General features: G+C 37.6%; 2 protein-coding genes across 3 annotated transcripts in view; one reads left to right on the top strand and one right to left on the bottom strand.

Moving 5' to 3' along the window:
* Window positions 1-1,590: 1,590 nt before the first annotated feature.
* Window positions 1,591-5,059, bottom strand: LOC128515999 (zinc finger protein 883-like). Its single transcript, XM_053490299.1, has 2 exons — window positions 4,888-5,059; window positions 1,591-3,801 (listed from the first exon to the last, which is right to left on the bottom strand). Exon 2 carries the CDS (start codon window positions 3,799-3,801, stop codon window positions 3,052-3,054), a length of 750 nt encoding a protein of 249 aa, XP_053346274.1. The 5' UTR covers window positions 4,888-5,059; the 3' UTR covers window positions 1,591-3,051.
* Window positions 5,060-6,962: 1,903 nt separating this feature from the next.
* The window catches only part of LOC128515948 (NACHT, LRR and PYD domains-containing protein 3-like), a 48,808-nt gene continuing 36,818 nt past the window's right edge, over window positions 6,963-18,952 (top strand). For both annotated transcript variants that reach the window (XM_053490217.1, XM_053490215.1), the window contains exons 1-6: window positions 6,963-7,046; window positions 7,891-8,029; window positions 11,296-11,412; window positions 15,583-15,636; window positions 15,744-17,609; window positions 18,671-18,865. In XM_053490217.1, the coding sequence (XP_053346192.1) occupies window positions 7,977-8,029; window positions 11,296-11,412; window positions 15,583-15,636; window positions 15,744-17,609; window positions 18,671-18,865 (2,285 nt within the window). In that variant the 5' untranslated portion in view covers window positions 6,963-7,046; window positions 7,891-7,976. The remainder of the gene's footprint in view (window positions 7,047-7,890; window positions 8,030-11,295; window positions 11,413-15,582; window positions 15,637-15,743; window positions 17,610-18,670; window positions 18,866-18,952) is intronic.

Raw genomic sequence — 18,952 nt, 5'->3', positions numbered from 1 at the left:
TATTGATTACTTTTTGCACTAATTCCTCAATTCTTGCTGCTATGTTTACTATCTCAACACCATATGTTATGTTCTGATATGTCGTTGTCGCACTGTCACTTTGTTGTTGCTCGTTTGCACATTTGCACGTGCACTTTATGTTGTCTGTTGTCTGTAAAACCTGTAGATAGTCTTCCTTAGTTAGTTAGTTTTTGTTAATTTATGTTGTAATTTATGTTAGGACTATCTGTCCTGTCTCTGCTAGCCAGCTAACTAGGCTTCTTAGTTAGCTAGTTTAGTGTCTCTGTTAATTTATGTTGTAAATTTATGTTGCATGTAGCACCTTGGTCCTGGAAGAACGTTGTTTCGTTTCACTGTTTACTAACTGTATATGGTTGTAATGACAATAAAGCCTACTTGAACTTGAAATAACATTGATTATCTTGTTATAATGGCACCTTTTAAGGGGTTTAGCAATGTTAGTGATGACTTACAAATTACCTACAAATTCCACAATCCAGTACAATCAAGCTTCTATAGCATGTTCTAGAATGCCTTCCATTTTTAGAGTTTACAATTTACAGGATCTGCTGCTAACACCTTGCTGCCAGACACCACAGTACACCTTCAGAGGTCAGACATTCAGTGATCAATGAGTCAGAGCTCTACACAATATTTAGGAGGTGTTTTAATGCTATGTTTGATTGGTTTAGTGTAGGAACAGTTGTTCTTAGGAGTGAGCAACCCTCATATGCTAAGCAATATCTAATCAATAGTGGGAAAATATCCAGTGTTATACCCATCGTAGATCCATTTGGACAGCAAGCATTCTGGGTAAAGTACCCAACTAACTGGAATTCCACACACCGCATCTCAGACCTTACTGGACTGTGAGGTCATCTCAGTACACTGCCAATTTTAAAGACTGTTGGTTGTCAACCAAATACGTTGGCTATTTTTCTACTCTTTAGCTGAAGTCTATTGGATTTGTGTTACACTTTTAACAATAGACCGTGCCACTGTGAGCTTTAAACAAATACATACACAGCACTATTTATAGGTTTATCCCTGATGACTAGATTAGGCTCTTTGTCACTCATCATAGCAGCATAAATCCAACTACAGTCCAACCATTTATTACCACAGGCCCAAACATCTGGGCATTGGTGGCTGGATTCCTGTTTTGGAAGTTAAGATATTAGGGTTTCAAGGCACCAAGCCCTGATAAAACTGTCAGGGTTGTGTCAAGAAGCATAAAATAACATCAAATGAAATAAATATGCATCAGTTTGTGGTACTTATTCTTGGTGAGGATTAGAAGAGACAGGGGAAGGTCACAGGTTCAAACCCAAGCACCATTAGGCTGCTACTGTTGAGAACAAGGCCTCTTAAGATATATATGTATGGAGATAAAAGTAAGTTGTACAAGGCACATGAAATATTTTTAAGGTGGTTGTTAGATTTCCTGATGAGTAAATAAAACAACATTCTTCTTTGGCTCTATATCCTTTTTTTGCTTTTTGTAACTTACACTCCATCTGTCAGGAGAATGATAGTCTGTATTATATTTTATATTCTTTATGACAGGTTTATATATAAAGCTGTCTCTGATTCATGCATTATTATACATTATGCAAGTTATGAAGTCACCAAATATAGACTCCTGGTAATCTACTTTTAACACAACTCAAAACATTTATAACAATCATTTTTATAACAGTTTTGCAGGAAAAAATACAAGACTTATCATACATTTAGGCATTTGTCCAAGTACTGGAGAAACAGATGCGTCTTGAGTCGTCGTTTAAAGATAGTCAAAGTCTCTGCTGTACGGACATCTAGAGGCAGGCCTGCCAGGAGTGAGTTGCAGTAGTCGAGTCTTGAAATAACTAGGGACTGAACAAGCACCTGAGTAGCCTGTAAAGAAGGAAATGGGCGAATTCTTCTGATATTGTAAAGAAGAAATCTACAAGAGCGAGTAAGAATAGAAAGGTGTGGGGAAAATGACAGATGATTGGCCACGGTTACCCCAAGATTATGGGCAGTGGTTAAAGGAGTGATTTGGTTATTTGGAGGGATATCACAAGGTCTTGACATGGGGATAAGTCACAAGGGATAAACAACATATCGGTTTTACTGTGTACAGTGTAGAGAAAAATAAAAAATCAGGAACGACCCTGGTGTGCCCAAACTTTTGACTGGGAGTGGATATATACAAATATCCAACAAAGTTTTATTGTGTGACTGCGTTATCCTGGTCAATGTTGCAGAAACTATATGAGGAATGCTATGCTGAAGGCACCATGGATTGGATGCTGTTCCATCAGAGGATACTCATGGTGTGGTGCACACTTCTGGTCAGACAGTTTACTAAGCTATGATTAAATGGATTTCGGAAAGACAAAACTTGGACAACAATCATCTCTTTACACTGTCTGTAAACACAACCATCGTCTGTTGGCTTGTAAAGGTGTCCAGTTAAGAAGTCCGGCTGTATTTACAGTAAAACACCCATTTGACAAATTCACATGACACAACCTGATATTACAACACTTGTGTTTCCTAAGCAATCTTAAATAAGAAAAGCCCCATCCACATTCTCCGCAGAGGTATGATTTCTGTCCTGTATGACTCTGCTGCTGGCTGTGGAAGGAACTCCAGTCACTAAAACGTTTGCACTGTGGCTGTTGGAGATTATTTTGACGAGTAAAACTTTTCCCACAAGTTACAAAGTGATACGGCTTCTCTCCAGTGTGGACACGCTGGTGTGTCTGACGATTACCTTCTTGACTAAAACTCCTCCCACATTGTCCACAATGGTACAGCTTCTCTCCCGCGCTGGTGCCGTTGAAGGTCAGTCTGATAAATGTAACTCCTCCCACACTGTCCACACTGGTACGGCCTCTGTCCTGTGTGCATGCTGTGGTGTTGTTTGAGATGACTTTGCCGAGTACGCACTGGGAGCTTCCCGCACTGGGAGCAGTAATACGGCCTCTTTCAGGTGTGGACGCACTCATGCCGCTAAAGATTACTCCGACATATAAAACTCTTCCCACAGTGATGCGGTCTCTCTCATGTGTGGATACGCTGGTGTACATGGAGAGTAAACAGTTCAGCGAAACCTTTCCCGCACTGTGAGCAGTTATACAGCTTCTCTCCTGTGTGGATGCGCTGATGCCGCTGGAGATTACTCTGACAAGTAAAACTCTTTCCGCACTGGGAGCAGTAATACGGCCTCTCTCCGGTGTGGATGCGCTTATGCCGTTGGAGATTACTCTGACATACAAAACTCTTTTCACACTGTCCACAGCGATAGGGCTTCTCCCCCGTGTGTATACGCTGGTGTATTTGGAGAGTAAACAGATGAGCAAAACTCTTTCCACACTGCGCACACTGGTACGGCTTGTCTCCTGTGTGGGTGCGCTCATGCTGCAGGAGATTACCTTGAGAGGTAAAACTCTTCCCACACTGCGAGCAACAATACGGCCTCTCTTCGGTGTGGATGCGCTCGTGCTGTTGGAGGTGACGCTGACAAGTAAAACTCTTCCCACATTTTACGCACTGATGCGGTCTCTCTCCTGTGTGGATTCGCTGGTGTACATGGAGAGTAAGCAGTTGAGCAAAACCTTTCCCGCACTGTGAGCAGCTATACAGCTTCTCTCCTGTGTGGATGCGCTGGTGCCGCCGGAGATTAGTCTGACAAGCGAAATTCTTCCCGCACTGTGAGCAGTGATACAGCTTCTCTCCTGTGTGGATACGCTGGTGTTTTTTGAGATTACCATTTTGGGTAAAAGTCTTCCCACAATCTGAGCAGTGGTACATCTGGAAAACATAAGGATTTGAAATGCTTAAACAATTTAGTTTAAATTGAGGGGTAGAGTATTACAGTATACTCTACAGTACATCTAGAGTACTGTAATAAAGCTTGACCACCATATTACCAATCTTTAATGAAGCTGAATTTTAGGAATGCAAATGCAGATACTGCTGGTAAATTAATTAATTAATAATAATAATAATAATAATAATAATAATAATAAATGAAGAGAGAAAAACAACAACTTCTTGTTGGTCTTTCGGCTGCTCCCGACAAGGGGTCACCACTGTGGAATACCCAGTCCGCACTACAACTTGTACAGGTTTTTTGCTGGATGCCCTTCCTGAAGCAACCCTCCCATTTTTATCTCAGCTTGGGACCGGCACTGCATCCAGTGGCTGGGGTTTGGGCACTGGCTGGGAATCGAACCCGGGCCTTCCGCATGGCAGGCGAACCACTGAGCAACCAGTGCCCTAAAAAAAACAACCATATAATATGGTAAAAAATGCTTTGGCCAAATAAAAAGTGTCACACACTCCTCGCCTTTTGCTTTAATCACCGCCATGGTATCATTTCTATAAGCTTATGTGATGCCACAGAATTTATTTCCATCTATTGTTGAATCCTGGCTTTGCCATCTTGGAATATAGCTATGGTGTCAAGAAAATTTGATTTAGTTCAGGTCATTCAGGTTGTCAGCTGACTTCATTTTATTGCCACATAGCATTGCGGAGTCTAGACCTGAGCACCTGAAGAAACCCCAGATCATATCCACGATGGGTTTCATCCCTTCATGCGCCTCCATTCTTACCCTGATGTACAGTACCCTTTTAGAGTTAGATAACCTTTTACATCTGAACCATATAAATCCCTGCAGTAATCACCCAATAGCAGGCTCTTAACTATTTGCTGAGTTAAATCCAGATGGTGACTGATTACTTCAGTCTATTTCTCGGTAGATAAGCAGCATTGTTCCCTTTCATTTAATTTCATTCAACAAAGAGGAAAAAAATATAAAATAATTAAATAAATACAAACGCGAGACTTTCGCGGCAACGATACAGAAACAGGGAGCTACGTCACGGCTTTACCTTTGATCCAGTTCCAGCAGGACTGTACAGAACCAGGAGACTGGAAGGGGAAGTCTGGTCTAGATGAGTCCAGGGTCTGTAGCTCAGGGGGGAAATTACACTTTAACTCGGCGTTAGTGATCAGAGCACAGGTCTCTCTCTCTCTCTCTCTCTCTTTAACACACACGGCGGAATCGGCGCTTTCTTGAAATGACGTCATCAACGACGACGTTCCTGCTTTTTCTTCTTTTGGGTTCATTTTGGGCGGCAAACCCGCTCCGAGTTCCCTCAGCGCCATCTAACGGCGCATAACGAAAAGGGAAGAAAAAGACAGATCAGACACATCGATGGAAAGGTTATTCATTAATATATTCATTTACCTTCATTTATTTACCTTTTTTAATTTTTTAAAAAGCACTACATTTGAAAATAAAATGATTTAATAGATTCCTTCAGGATGTCTATAAAAACAAATCTAAAAGTTCTAAACTTTATCCTTCTCATCTTGCTAAGAAATTGACTGAGAAGAAATATGTTTAAAGGCATTTAAAATCAACACTTTATTTTTTATCAGGTTTTTTTTTTTTAACGCAATTGTAATGCTTTTTTTGTTTGTTTGTTGTTCTCCTGATGATCACGCAGTTCCACCATCAAACAGCAGGGGGCCTCTAGATCAGCTCTTATTTAGTACAGCTTTTATTCCAAAAGCAGTTAACCAATGGAGATTTAAGGTGATCTTCTTCTTCTTCTTGGATGAATGGATGGTTTAATCTCCGTGCTGCCTGGCACATTGGGTGACTTATATACACCTCCCATTTTTGTGGCAATTATTTAAAGGGTCAGGTTGCCAGTTTAATATCCGATTGTATCTGAGCACTTTTGGGGGAAGAAGCTTGCTCAAGGTTCCAACAGTGGTGAGCCGGTGGTGTCAGAGCTCATACTGGGGACCTTCTGGTGAGCAGACCAACACCTTATTCACAGAGTTACCCCTGCCCCCTTTCTTCTGCCAAAAACTAACTAAAACTGAAAAAAAAACTTAAATATTTTAAATATAATACTAATAATAATAATAATAATAATAATAATAATAATAATAATAATAAAATCTATAAATAGATGTGATTTATACAATCTATCCATCCATCCTTCTAGGGGACGACGGAGGCCAATGGTGATTACAATTACAATTAGCATGTCTATATATGTCTTTGGACTGTGGGAGAAACCAACCAAGCATGGAAAGAAGATGTTCACAAACCCTGAGGTGTAAATCGAAAAGCACAAGCTCACACTCCTATCCACTACAGCACTGTGCCATTAATAAAGACATGTCATTTCAATTTTATTTGTACAACACTTGTATCAGTGGTCATTGTCACTAAGCAACTTCACAGAATAAATAAAAAAAAAAACTAGGGAAATGTGTATGAAATGTGCGGGAAAATATTTATGAATGAAAATGATCAGATTGAGATGATCTGATAAATAATAAAAAAAACATGCATTTTGATTTCATTATTATTAATTGCCTTTAACTTACTTTTTACATGTGTAGTTTTTTTTTATTTTTTTACTTTTTGCTCAAAATGAACTCTGTGCCAAATGTACCTTAAACATTTAATGTGTTGTGTATTTTATCTTTTGCCGATTTTATGTTCTATGTGAGATAATGAATTTTGATAATCATATTTGATCAATTGTTCAGCATTTTGTAGAAGAAATATTAGTTTTTATAATTTGTAAGAATTATAATTATACTATAGTACACATCTATAATTTGTATACAATTGCTAAGTTTCATATAAATCTAAACTCATTTGCTTTCAGTTGCTTTAAACTCTGCTTTAAAAGCTGCTCAGTTAATATGTAGTTCCTGTACAAGTGCTTTACAGAGAAAATAAAATTCTAGTAATTTAATGCACTTGAGGTGATTAAATGCTTTGTTGGATCATAAATCTATAATATTGATGTGTTTTCACTGTAATTATATATCACCACCACTTCAACATTCGCATAGAAGAATCAGACCAAAGAGTTGACTCTCACTCAGAATGAATCCTCCTTAAGAAACTGAAAGTGTTAATCACTCAGACTCAACCATTTTAAGAAAGCAGTTGAAAAGGAACAGGAAACAAATAACGTTGATGTTAATGCCGTACAACAAGTTGTGTTCACCAAATGTGAGTGATTTTTATTTAAACTACTTTGTATAAGATTAATAAGTGTATAAGATATTATCATGTTATAAATATGCACAAATATGTAACATTATTTATGTGTGCGGATTAGTAAAAAGTTCATGTTACTTCCTTGTAGAATAAAAATCAACACACACACACACACACACACACACACACACACACACACACACACACACGATTAAATGTAATTACCAGAATTTACAATCATTTTATAACTACTACTTGTTTCCTTCTTTTCAGAACAATTTTAAGCATGTTAAGAAGTTTAAATTCTAGTGATGTGTCTCATTTTCAAAGATGCTGGATTTGCCTGTTCCAGAGACAAATAGCTTGAAACGCTTGAACTGCCCCTTCTCTCAACTGACTAAATTACTTATAAAGAAAAGGGTCTTCTTGTTGGTTAAAGGTCTGTTGAGAAGATCAACACTCTCATTCGATGCCTAGATGAGTTTTTGCTCCTAAAATCAACTGCATTTTAATAATGTGTTAACAGTTAATCAAGAATAGCTATTCATTAACAGCTTGAGAATTGTGATGCATACATTTTATCATAAAACAAAAGTTGTCTATTTATTATTGTTGTATAACGGGAAAATGTTCAAACTGCAACCCCTTATCGCCCTCACTGTTGTGGTTTGACTGCATTCTTCTACTTTTTGCTGTGAAAGGAATGACTGATGTGAGAATTCTGTCCAAGTGCAGGCTGAACATTCAATACTGCAAATACAGGATTCTCTTTTATCAAAGAAGCAACATTCTCCATAGTAAAGGATGTAAAAATGATGATGAACTTTAACTGTTCATTTGTTCTTGTGTTTTCTAGGAGTGTAATTTACTCCAGCAGAAAAAAAAAATCCGACTCTTCAGGACTTCAAATCTGTCTCTTGCCCACTTTCCTAATATCCAAAGATGGAGATCTCTGATCTGGAAACAGATAAAGGGACCCCACCTTCAAAAAAATGGTAACCAAATATGACTTTATTTTATTTATTAATTGTTCATCTAATCTATACATTAAAAAGTAATTCAGTCAAAATGTTAGGTGGATATGATGGATATTTGGCTGGGAGCAGGAAGAGAGGAGAAGGAGATAATGATTTTACTAATCTCCCACAATATTCAGGTCGCATTTTGGTACATTCTTCTACACCAATTGTCTTTTAATCTTGGCCCCAGTTCAAAAGTAATGTAATTGGATTTTGGCTATTGGGTTGAGTTGTTCAAAATGAAAATAATAATAGAGAGTTAGGAAATAGCATTGGATCACATAATCCAATTCTGGTTTAGATCTAATAAAAATATATGATATATACTATTTTATTTTTTTCTTTAAGACTTAATTCAGTCATTTGTTACATGAACATTACAGCACAGTGAAATATATTTTTTCTGCATATACCAGTTATGAAGCTGGGGTCAGAGCAAAGGGTGAGCCAGGATACAGAGCCCTCTGGAGTAGATAGGGTTAAAGGCTGTACTCAAGGGCTCAATGTTGGCAATTTGAAATTCCAGGGGGTTAAACCTTTGACCCTACAATCAGTAACCTAGCCCTAACTGTCTGAGCCTCTATTGTTCCCTTTAAGCTCACTTAACTATGCTCTTTCAGCATCTAACATTAAAGAAGAATCTCAGAACTACTACTACTACTACTAATAATAATAATAATTATAACATTCTTAATAAGCTATTTGTATATAGGCCAGTAAAACCTAAGCATATAATAATGAATAAAAAAGTAAATACCACACAGCATATTTAGAAAATATGACCGTGATTACATTTAGTCATTGAATGCAGATTGATTGTGTAAAGCTGCTTCGTGACAATGACACTTGTTAAAAGCGCTATAATTAAATTGAATTAAAATAGATTTACTTAAGTTAGTTAGTTCTTGATCTTAACCATCCTCACAACCTCAGGGAAAATGCTGCACCTCAGTCTTGTTGTCTTAACTATAAAGACTCTGCAGCCTTCTACCTGAGGGAAGTGGAGCTAACAAACTGTTAATTAACAAATTCATTATTATGACAAAATCATACTACAACAAACAAACAAACAATTGTGTCTCTTATTGCATTTCCAGTCTTTTCTGGTTTGTCTGGGACTTATACAGGATAAGTTTTATCATAAATATCGTCACTAATCGAGATGCTGTAAAAGACAGTACAGGCTAGTATTATGTTGCATGCTATTTTTGTGTTATGTTGTTGTTCCACTCACAAGTAGCCAAGGCATACACCCCACCTCCATTTAAGTGCTGAATTGCACAACTTGTTTTGAATGAGCGGTGTCGAAGCATGCCTGCTCAGGTATGTTGGCTACAAAAAAGGGTAATCAGAGGAATGGAGGAGAAGTGTATTAGTGCAAATTTTTAAGGACAAGGGAGATGTGCAGAGCTGTGGCAACTACAGAGGAATAAAGCTGATGAGCCATACAATGGAGCTTTGGGAAAGAGTAATGGAAGCTAGGTTAAGGGCAAAGGTGAGCATTTGAGAGCACCGATACAGTTTCATGCCTAGAAAGAGTACAACAGATGCAGTATTTGCTTTGAGGTTGCTGATAGAGAAGTACAGAAAAGGTAATAGTGAGTTGCATTTACAGAAAGCATATAACAGGGTGCCAAGAGAGGAGCTGTGGTGTTGTATGAGGAAGTCTGGGGAAGCAGAGAAGTATGTTAGAGTGGTGCAGGACATGTATGAGAGCAGTAAGACAGTGGTAAGATGTGCTGTAGGTGTGACAAGAGTTTAGGGTGGAGGTGGGTCTGTATCAAGGATCGGCTCTGAGCCCCTTCTTGTTTGCTCTGGTGATGGACAGGATGACAGATGAGGTTAGACAGATGAGTCTACATGAACAATGATGTTTGCAGATGACATTGTGCTTTGTAGCAAGAGCACGGGGCAGGTGGATGAAAATCTAGAGAGTTCGAGGTATGCTCTGGAAAGCAGAGGAATGAAGGATAGCTGCGGCAAGACAGAATACATGTGTGTGTATGAGAGGGACTTAAGTGGAACGGTGAGGCTGCAGGGAGCCGAGGTAAAGAAGGTGCAGAACTTTAAGTACTTAGGGACAACGGTCCAGAGCAACGGAGAGTGTTTAAAGGAGGTGAAGAGACTCAGGGTTTCTTCCTACTACTATTTCAGGGAGTTTTTCCATGCCACTGTCGGCATCGGCTTGCTCACCAGGGACTATCTGACCATTTTGATTCATACACATTCAAATTCCATACAAACTTAAATAATTCTTTTGATTGTCTAAAGCTGCTTTGGGACAAAGCCAATTGTTAAAAGCGCTATATAAATAAATAAATTGAATTGAAGAGACATGCACAGGCAGATTGGAACTAGTGGAGAAAAGTGTCAGGTGTGTTATGTGACAAAAGAGTATCAGCGAGAATGAAAGAAAAGGTGTACAAAACAGTGGTGAGACCAGCGATGCTCTATGGATTAGAGACAGTGGTACTGAAGAAAAGACAGGAGGCAGAGTTGCACGTAGCAGAGATGAAGATGTTGAGGTTCTCTTTGGCAGTGAAAAGAATGGATAGGATCAAGAATGAGTTCATCAAAGGAACAACCCATGATTTGGAGACTTGTCCAGAGGAGAGATTGGGAATGGAGTGAGAGAAGAGGATGCAGGTTATATATAGGGTTAGATGGAGGCAGATGATTTGCTGTGGCGACCCTTTAAGGTGCTAGTGCTGCTCTTTTGAACAACCATGTTATGGAGGTCTTAGGGGCCATTTTACCGTTTCCCATCATTTGATGTTTTCTGCTTGACAGCATAGTGACAAATTATTTGTTTACTTGAATATGATGAGAAAATATTTTTAAGAGTACTAAGAGTGCTGCCACATCTGCCTGGTTTTGTTAAGGTTAAATCGAACTCTGGTTCATTTCACCTTGTAGCAGTTTCTTTAGACAGGTCTGAACACAGCAGTCATGCTCGGGTTTGGACCAAAGCCCTTTCTGGAGGTGGTCTAGGTCCAATTCCCAAACAAATTCTGAAAGAGTTTGATCCAATCTTAGAGTGATCCAATCTTAATCTGGACCAGCAGGAATAGTCTTCACGTTTGAGCTATGAAGTTCCCATAGCTAGTTTTACATTGCTTATTTGCATGCTGACCAAAAATGTCTTTAAGTTAATAAATTAAATCTCAGGATGTTGTTTATTTATGCCTATAATAAAGATTGAATGAATCACATTTACAAAAAAATATGTTTACCTCGCACAGTACAATTCAGACTGAGCGATCAGAATCACCAGCACCCAGCTGTGTCTCCATGAAGAGTGATGCATCTATTCATCATTTTGAAGATTTTAAAGCTGGAGATTCTTCCTCTGTATACAGGTAACATGACCTCACTTTTAAATAGACTGCTAAGCAAAAAGCTACAATGTATATTGACTTTAAAGTTATTAGTCACATTTTAGAGTATTATTAATCTTATTCAATTTTTATTTGATAATTTAAGGAACGAGTGTAAATCATACTACTACTACAGCTGCTACAACTATTATTTATGCCACTATATGCCAAGCCCTTTTAGCATTTATTTGATATTAGCAATATCACACACTTTTCGTCAACTAGTCAACCACTAGGACACACTAGTTAACCAAAATACTCAACTATTAAGCTGGTGAAGGCAAAAATGCTTACTAGTGCTACTAGTTGAATAAATTTTGGCCTTACTAGTTAACTTGTGAGCTTCAAAATGCCTTACTAGTTAAGCAGTGAGGGCAAATAATAACAACAGTGAAACAGATGATTTTAACTTATCAGCAATACAGGAGGTGGTCTCGGTCCAGTCCAAAACAAACTAGGGAAGGAGTTTACTTGTGGTAAGGATGTGAAAAATTTTGTCTGTCTGTTGTTGATTTTGAAATTGTGTTAGGGCAGACCTTCCATCTAGGTCAGAGTGATGTGTTGAAGTCGGAGGTCCGAATTGGATAGCAAAAGAATTGCAAATGGTTGAGTTTGTTACATTGTCCAAAAGAACTATAATTGACATTTGGCAATAAATAAATCTTTAGTTAGAAAGTAGTAAAATAATTTTTTTTTTTTTTTTGAATTTATTGCATTTTTCAGTGAATCCCATCTTATAGATCATGAAAAACTCTTTAATAAATTTCACTTCAATTCTGTGACATTTAATTTATTTTAATTTAAGGGCTAATAATAATGATTTATGCCAAAAATAAAGACTTAGTAAATTACATTTGTGAAAACAATATGATTTCTTTGTGCAGTAATATTCAGATAGAGAAATCGGATTCATCAACACCCAGCTGTGTGTCCATGAAGAGTGATGCATCCATTCATCATTTTATAAAATTTAAAGATGGAAATCCCTCCTGTGTACGCAGATAATGTGTCCTCCCTGTTAAATTCAATGCTAAGTAAACAACTATTGTACAATATACATTGTTTTATAAAGTTTAGAGTCAATGGCCACATTTTACAGCATTTAATGCGATATCTTTACTACATATTTTAAGGAATGAGTGTAAATTACTAAAATTTACTACTGCTACTAAAAATAATATTTGTAATGATAATACAGTATAATAATAAAGTAATATTTGGTAATGCCCGCATTATGCTTAGTCCAGTGTGACTGGAACAACAACAAAAAAAATCTGTTCAGCTGACCAGAAAATAGACATTTCCTCTTAATGTCCATCCATCCATCCATCCATCCATCCATCTTCAACCGCTTATCCAAAGTTGGGTCACGGGGGTAGCAGTTTCAGCAGAGAACCCCAAACTTCCCTTTCCCCAGCCACCTCAGCTAACGCTGACTGGGGAATCCCGAGGCGTTCCCAGGCCAGTGTGGACATATAATCTCTCCATCTAGTCCTTGGTCTACCACCAGTGGTCTCCTACCAGCTGGACATGCCAAGAACACCTTTTTTAGGGAGGCGTCCTGGTGACATCTTTACTAGATGCCCCGAACCACCTCAACTGAGGTTCTTAAATGTCTTTACAAAAAACATATTTACAAATGTAAACAAAAAAAGTTGTGCATGCATTAGTATCCACACACACTCTTATAATTTAAAAGACAGAACTTTTTTTTTTTTTTTGCTGTAGACTCAGATGTTAGCCAGTTCCAACGACGCCTTCAAATCTTTGGCTGTCACTCTGGGTAGTTTTTTTTATCTCATTGATGAGTCTTCGTTGTGCTCTTTGGGTTATTTTGGCTGGGCGCTACAGTTCCAAAGTGTCTCTATTTGCCTATTTCTGAAGTCTTTGAAATCACTTAACCCTTTTCAACTTCATGGAAATCAACAATTCTTTATATATCCCCTGAAAGCTCTTTTTAGTGATGCATGGCTCACATACAGTAAGCATATTTTTCTTGTATGCAGCAAACTCAAAAAGTTTCAGTGTTTTTTAATCAGTCTAAGTAGCTCTAGTCCACCCCTCAAAAATCATTATTCTTAATGAGGCTACATGTATACAGTACTAACAACTAACTCAAATTAGCTTTTCTGATGTTATTAACTCATGGATTCACATACTTTTATGAGGCGCCGTATAGGGCTTAAATCAAACTTCACTCATGCACACACATATGAAACACGTGCATACACATATATGAAACACTCACACATACATATATACTAATAACTGCTCAAACAACTACATATGAAATGCGCGTGCACATACATACATACTTTCCGCGCACATACATACATACTTTTCCGCGCACATACATACAAACTCTTCTCGCACATTCACCTATGAGATTCTCAGTGTAACCGGAAGGCATTTCAGTGTAAAAGGACTTGTCGCTTCATTCTCCCTGAATGGTAGTACTGGTTTGTATCATCACTGCTCAATCACATGGCGTATTCAGAACTGTCCACATAATGTCTGAATATTGCAGCGGCAAAAAACGCAGGTGATGATTTGCAAAAAGAAAATTGAAGCACGGAATCTGTGGCTAATATGTCGGATCCTACAACAGAAAGAAATACTGTTTTGTGAAATGTGTTTCCTCGCCTTCACTAATATGAACAACAACTCATCGGAATCCCACGGGACTCAAACATTGTTCCGACCCCCCATATCACCCACTTTTGTGGTGATAAATAAATCACTCGTTGTCTTCTAAACTGTCTATTAACGGTCTATTTAAGAAACGCTACTACTAATCAGGGAGAATGAAGTTCATATACATTGGAATTACTACTCCCTACACCCTACTCTTAATTAAATTAAAATGTAAATTATTGTGTCCTATTTATATGATGTCCTCGATAATAATTATAATAAAAATATAAATTATTTTTCGAGCTAAATTTTTTTTACACTCCAGCGATATGTAATGACTTATTGGAAATTATCCATTCCCTTTTCCGCTAAACTGAAGATCCATTGTTCACTCGTTCCCTACACCGCTACAGTTCGCTTTGTGCGCGTGCACGGAAAGTATGTATGTGTGTGCGCGGAAAGTATGTATGTATGTGCGCGCGCATTTCATATGTAGTTGTTTGAGCAGTTAGTAGTATATATGTATGTGTAAGTGTTTCATATATGTGTATGCAAGTGTTTCATATGTGTGTGCATGAGTGAAGTTTGATTTAAGCCCTATATGGCGCCTCATATACTTTTTTTTCACTAGCACTATGAGGTTTTATGTTTATCCTACATAAAGACATAAAAGATCAGATTTTATTTTTGTTATTATTTTGGGCACATTATATTTGTTAAGACATTTTATGACAAATTTAGGCAGAAATCTATGAAATTTCAAAGGTTTAAATATTTTTCTTGGAACTATATGTTTTCTAGCAATGTTTATTCTACTGACATTCAGGAGCTTGTATTACAGTATGTAGAGGAAGCAGCTGCCTTTGAAGCCCCTTATTGTAACTTACATCAGTTTCCTAAAATCATGTGACCAACACTTCAGCACTTCAAAAGGACACAAAACCGTGTTCCTGATTTTTTTTATTTTTATTTTTTACCCATTTTTTATTAATTACAGTTATCACACATATGGACAATGACTCATGGTGTTGCAGTACTAGACATTATGTGTTTCCTAATATTACATAAATAGGCATTATCAAAAATATTGATATTCCACATTATAACACATTAGCAAATCAGACTGACAGTAACTCATTAAGGAAGTCACATCAGTGACACATCATATATATACCACAGGGAAACAGGAAGTCATGAATTATTAATTAAAAGTTTCTAGATACTCTGATCAACCTTATAAACTACAGTAAAAATAACAAAAATGCTCTAATTACATTTATTTTATCTGAATTGTTAGAGGTGCCAATAATTGTGGCAAATGTGATTTCATAAAAAACAATTATTTTTTTAGTCATTGATTTTTTTTTATTCATTTCAATTGAAGGTTAGATTTTTCTACAATTTTCAGTGTGAGATTATGCTTCTGCAATTAAAAATGAATTTATTAAAAGCCTAAGAACACATCTTAACCAGAGGTGACAATAATAGTGACCTGCACTGTACATCTTTTATCCACAGTGTTCAGCAGAATTCAGGAGACAAAATTGAAAAGATCATCAACACAGAAAGAGGGTAAGATGAAACACAACACCATGACTGTGACACTGACATGAGGACATTTAAATAATCCTCTAATAATGAGACTAGTGTACCACACCTTATACTTCACTATGTTACAGGCCTGATGGAGAATCTGCTGTAAATGAATTCCAGAAAAAGTTCAAATTAAATTTGCTGGAAAAATATCAGTGTTTGAATGACGTGATAGTAAAACAGGAACACCGAACACCGCTGAATGAAATCTACACAGAGCTCTACATAACAGAAGGAGACAGTGGAGATGTTAATAAAGAACATGAGGTGAGACAGTTGGAGGCAGCGTCCAGGAGAACAACAACAGAGGAAACACCAATCAAATGCAATGACATCTTTAAGTCCTTATCTGATCAAGACAAACCCATCAGAACTGTGCTGACAAAGCCCTTATCTAAAAAACCCAAACCTATCAGAACTGTGCTGAAAAAGCCCTTATCTAAAAAACCCAAACCCATCAGAACTGTTCTGACAAAGGGAGTTGCTGGCATCGGAAAAACAGTCTCTGTGCAGAAGTTCATTCTGGACTGGGCTGAAGAAAAAGAAAATCAGGACATCCACCTTATATTTCCACTTCCTTTCCGAGAGCTGAATTTAATGAAGGACCAGAAATTGAGTCTGATGGAGCTCCTTCATGTTTATTTTAAGGACATAAAAAAAATGAAAATGTACAATTCGAAAAAGCTCCTGTTCATTTTTGATGGAATGGATGAGTGTCGTTTTCCTCTGGATTTCCAGAACACAGTGAGAGTGTTTGATGTGACTGAATCAGCATTAGTGCCTGTGCTGCTGATAAACCTGATCAAAGGGAATCTGCTCCCCTCTGCTCTCATCTGGATCACCTCCCGACCAGCAGCAGCTGATCAAATCCCCTCTGAGTGTGTTGATCGAGTCACAGAGGTACGAGGGTTTAATGACCCACAGAAGGAGGAGTACTTCAGGAAGAGGATCAGTGATCAGAGCCTGGCCAATAACATCATCACACACCTGAAGTCATTAAGAAGCCTTTACATCATGTGTCACATTCCAGTTTTCTGCTGGATTTCAGCCACTGTTCTAGAGAGAATGTTGGGTAAAGCAGAGCGTGGAGAGATCCCCAAGACTCTGACTCAAATGTACACACACTTCCTCATCATTCAGATAAACATCATAAGAGAAAAGTACTCAGAGAAGCAGGAGAGTGATAAAGAAATGCTTCTTAACCTGGGAAGACTGGCTTTTCAGCAGTTAAAGAAAGGCAACTTGATCTTCTATGAAGAAGACCTGAGAGAGTGTGGCATTAATGTGAGAGAAGCAGCAGTATACTCAGGGGTGTGTACACAGATTTTCAGAGAGGAGACTGGGCTTCACCAAAGTGAAGTATACTGCTTTGTTCATCTGAGCGTTCAAGAACATCTTGCAGCTGTGTATGTGCACCTGATGTTCATGAGGGAAAAGATAAATGTTGTTCAACAGAGTCAATCTTCAGATCTGAAAGAAATTACAATCTCAGATGTCCATAAGAGTGCTGTAGATCAAGCATTACAGAGTGCGACTGGACATCTGGACATTTTCCTTCGCTTTCTTCTGGGTCTCTCACTTGAGCCCAATCAGGATCTCTTACACTGCTTTGTAACACAGATGAAATGTAACTCAGAGAGCAAAGAGGAAACAGTTCAGTACATAAAAAATCAGATCAGTAGAGATCCTCCTACAGAGAAATCCATCAATCTGTTCCACTGTCTAAATGAACTGGGTGATGATTCTCTAGTGGAGGAAATCCAACAATACCTGAAATCTGGAAAACAAAGTGAACTCACTTCTTCTCAGTGGTCTACTCTGGTGTTTGTGTTACTAACATCAGCACAGAAGCTGGAGGAATTTGACCTGAGTAAATATACCACTCCAGACAACATATCAGATTGGGTTCTTGTGAAGGTAATGCCTGTGATTGCAGAATCAAGGAAAGCAATGTAAGTACAATAGAGATTAATATAATATTAATTAATGATATACGATATAATTTTGCACTATTCTAAATTTAGACCTAGAATTACTTTGTCAAATGTACTTATGTTTTGACCTACATACAGGGTGATGTTAATAAGAACAGATGACAAACAGTGCAATTTACCAAAATGGAAAATTATTTTTGCAAGAATGAGTAAATACAGAGGCTCTCACGGCAACAGCATTGGTGGTGCTATATGCATTCTCTCAAGGATTATTGAGCTGTGACTCGTTAAGAGCTGGACGTAGTAGCAGTTTGGTTTGCGTTTGGTCTGTTTTACGATAGTTGCCACTCTTTGTGATCTGAATGTGTGTAATTGAGTTCATTTCACGAATAACTTTGAAATGCGACTGATTTATTTTAGCTGCTGTCATTTTGCGTCGGTAATAGGCATTCTGGTTGACTACCTACTGAATGGAGGTATGGGAGTATGGGGAAGTATAGAGGCCATCTGCTGTTATTTGAGGAGAAAACATTTACGTCACAGTGGCTTACAATAGTTAGCTACATGAACTATTTCCACTACTTTGCCGACCAGCATTTTTGCAATTAATAAAATGCAATAAAAAAAATCCTGTGAGGTCAAGCCCTAATAGCACTTAGCACATAGTGAGTAAATCAATTTAATGTCAATTCAGAAAGAGACAGTCATCTGAGAGCATGCGATGTTCCCTGTTCCAGGGTTAAGGCCCCCTGCCACAAGCATATTTATGAATAATAATAATAATAATAATAATAATAATAATAATAATGAATGTACATGGAGAGAGTAAACTCCATTTTAAACACCAGACTTCACTTTATCATGTATAGACAAGTCACTATTTAGATCTTAAAACTGATAATGATCTATTAAATAATACCTGTCCAGAAGATTCACTGCTAGTATTTAAGTATTAAAGTGCTTTATTTGATTTGTGATTATACTTTTGGTATTTATAAAAATGAGAGATTCAGTGTAAGCTTTGAGGACCTGTTTGTTAATTTGCCCTGGTTCATTATATATGATTTTTTTCCCTTCAGTATCAATTGTGGTACAATGAAAGGTATAAGTTGGAAAGCTCTTGACTCAGTGCTCAGATCAACAACCTCCAATCTGAGAGAGCTGCATCTGAGTGTGGGTACAATTGATCTGTCTAAAAATGAACTAGGAGACTCAGGAGTGCAGCGTCTCTCCGATGTACTGAAGGATCCTCACTGTAAAGTAGAAACACTGAGGTAAGATCATCACTCTGAGAGACGCTAATACTTTCTAAACAATACAGCTTGCAGTACATACATTAGTCATTAAGCTAAAACCATTTC

The sequence above is a fragment of the Clarias gariepinus genome, chromosome 28 (genome assembly GCF_024256425.1).
Source record: "Clarias gariepinus isolate MV-2021 ecotype Netherlands chromosome 28, CGAR_prim_01v2, whole genome shotgun sequence".
Classification (NCBI taxonomy): domain Eukaryota; kingdom Metazoa; phylum Chordata; class Actinopteri; order Siluriformes; family Clariidae; genus Clarias; species Clarias gariepinus.
The sequence above is the reverse complement of the archived record's forward strand: the minus strand, read 5'-3'. Positions and strand labels throughout refer to the sequence as shown.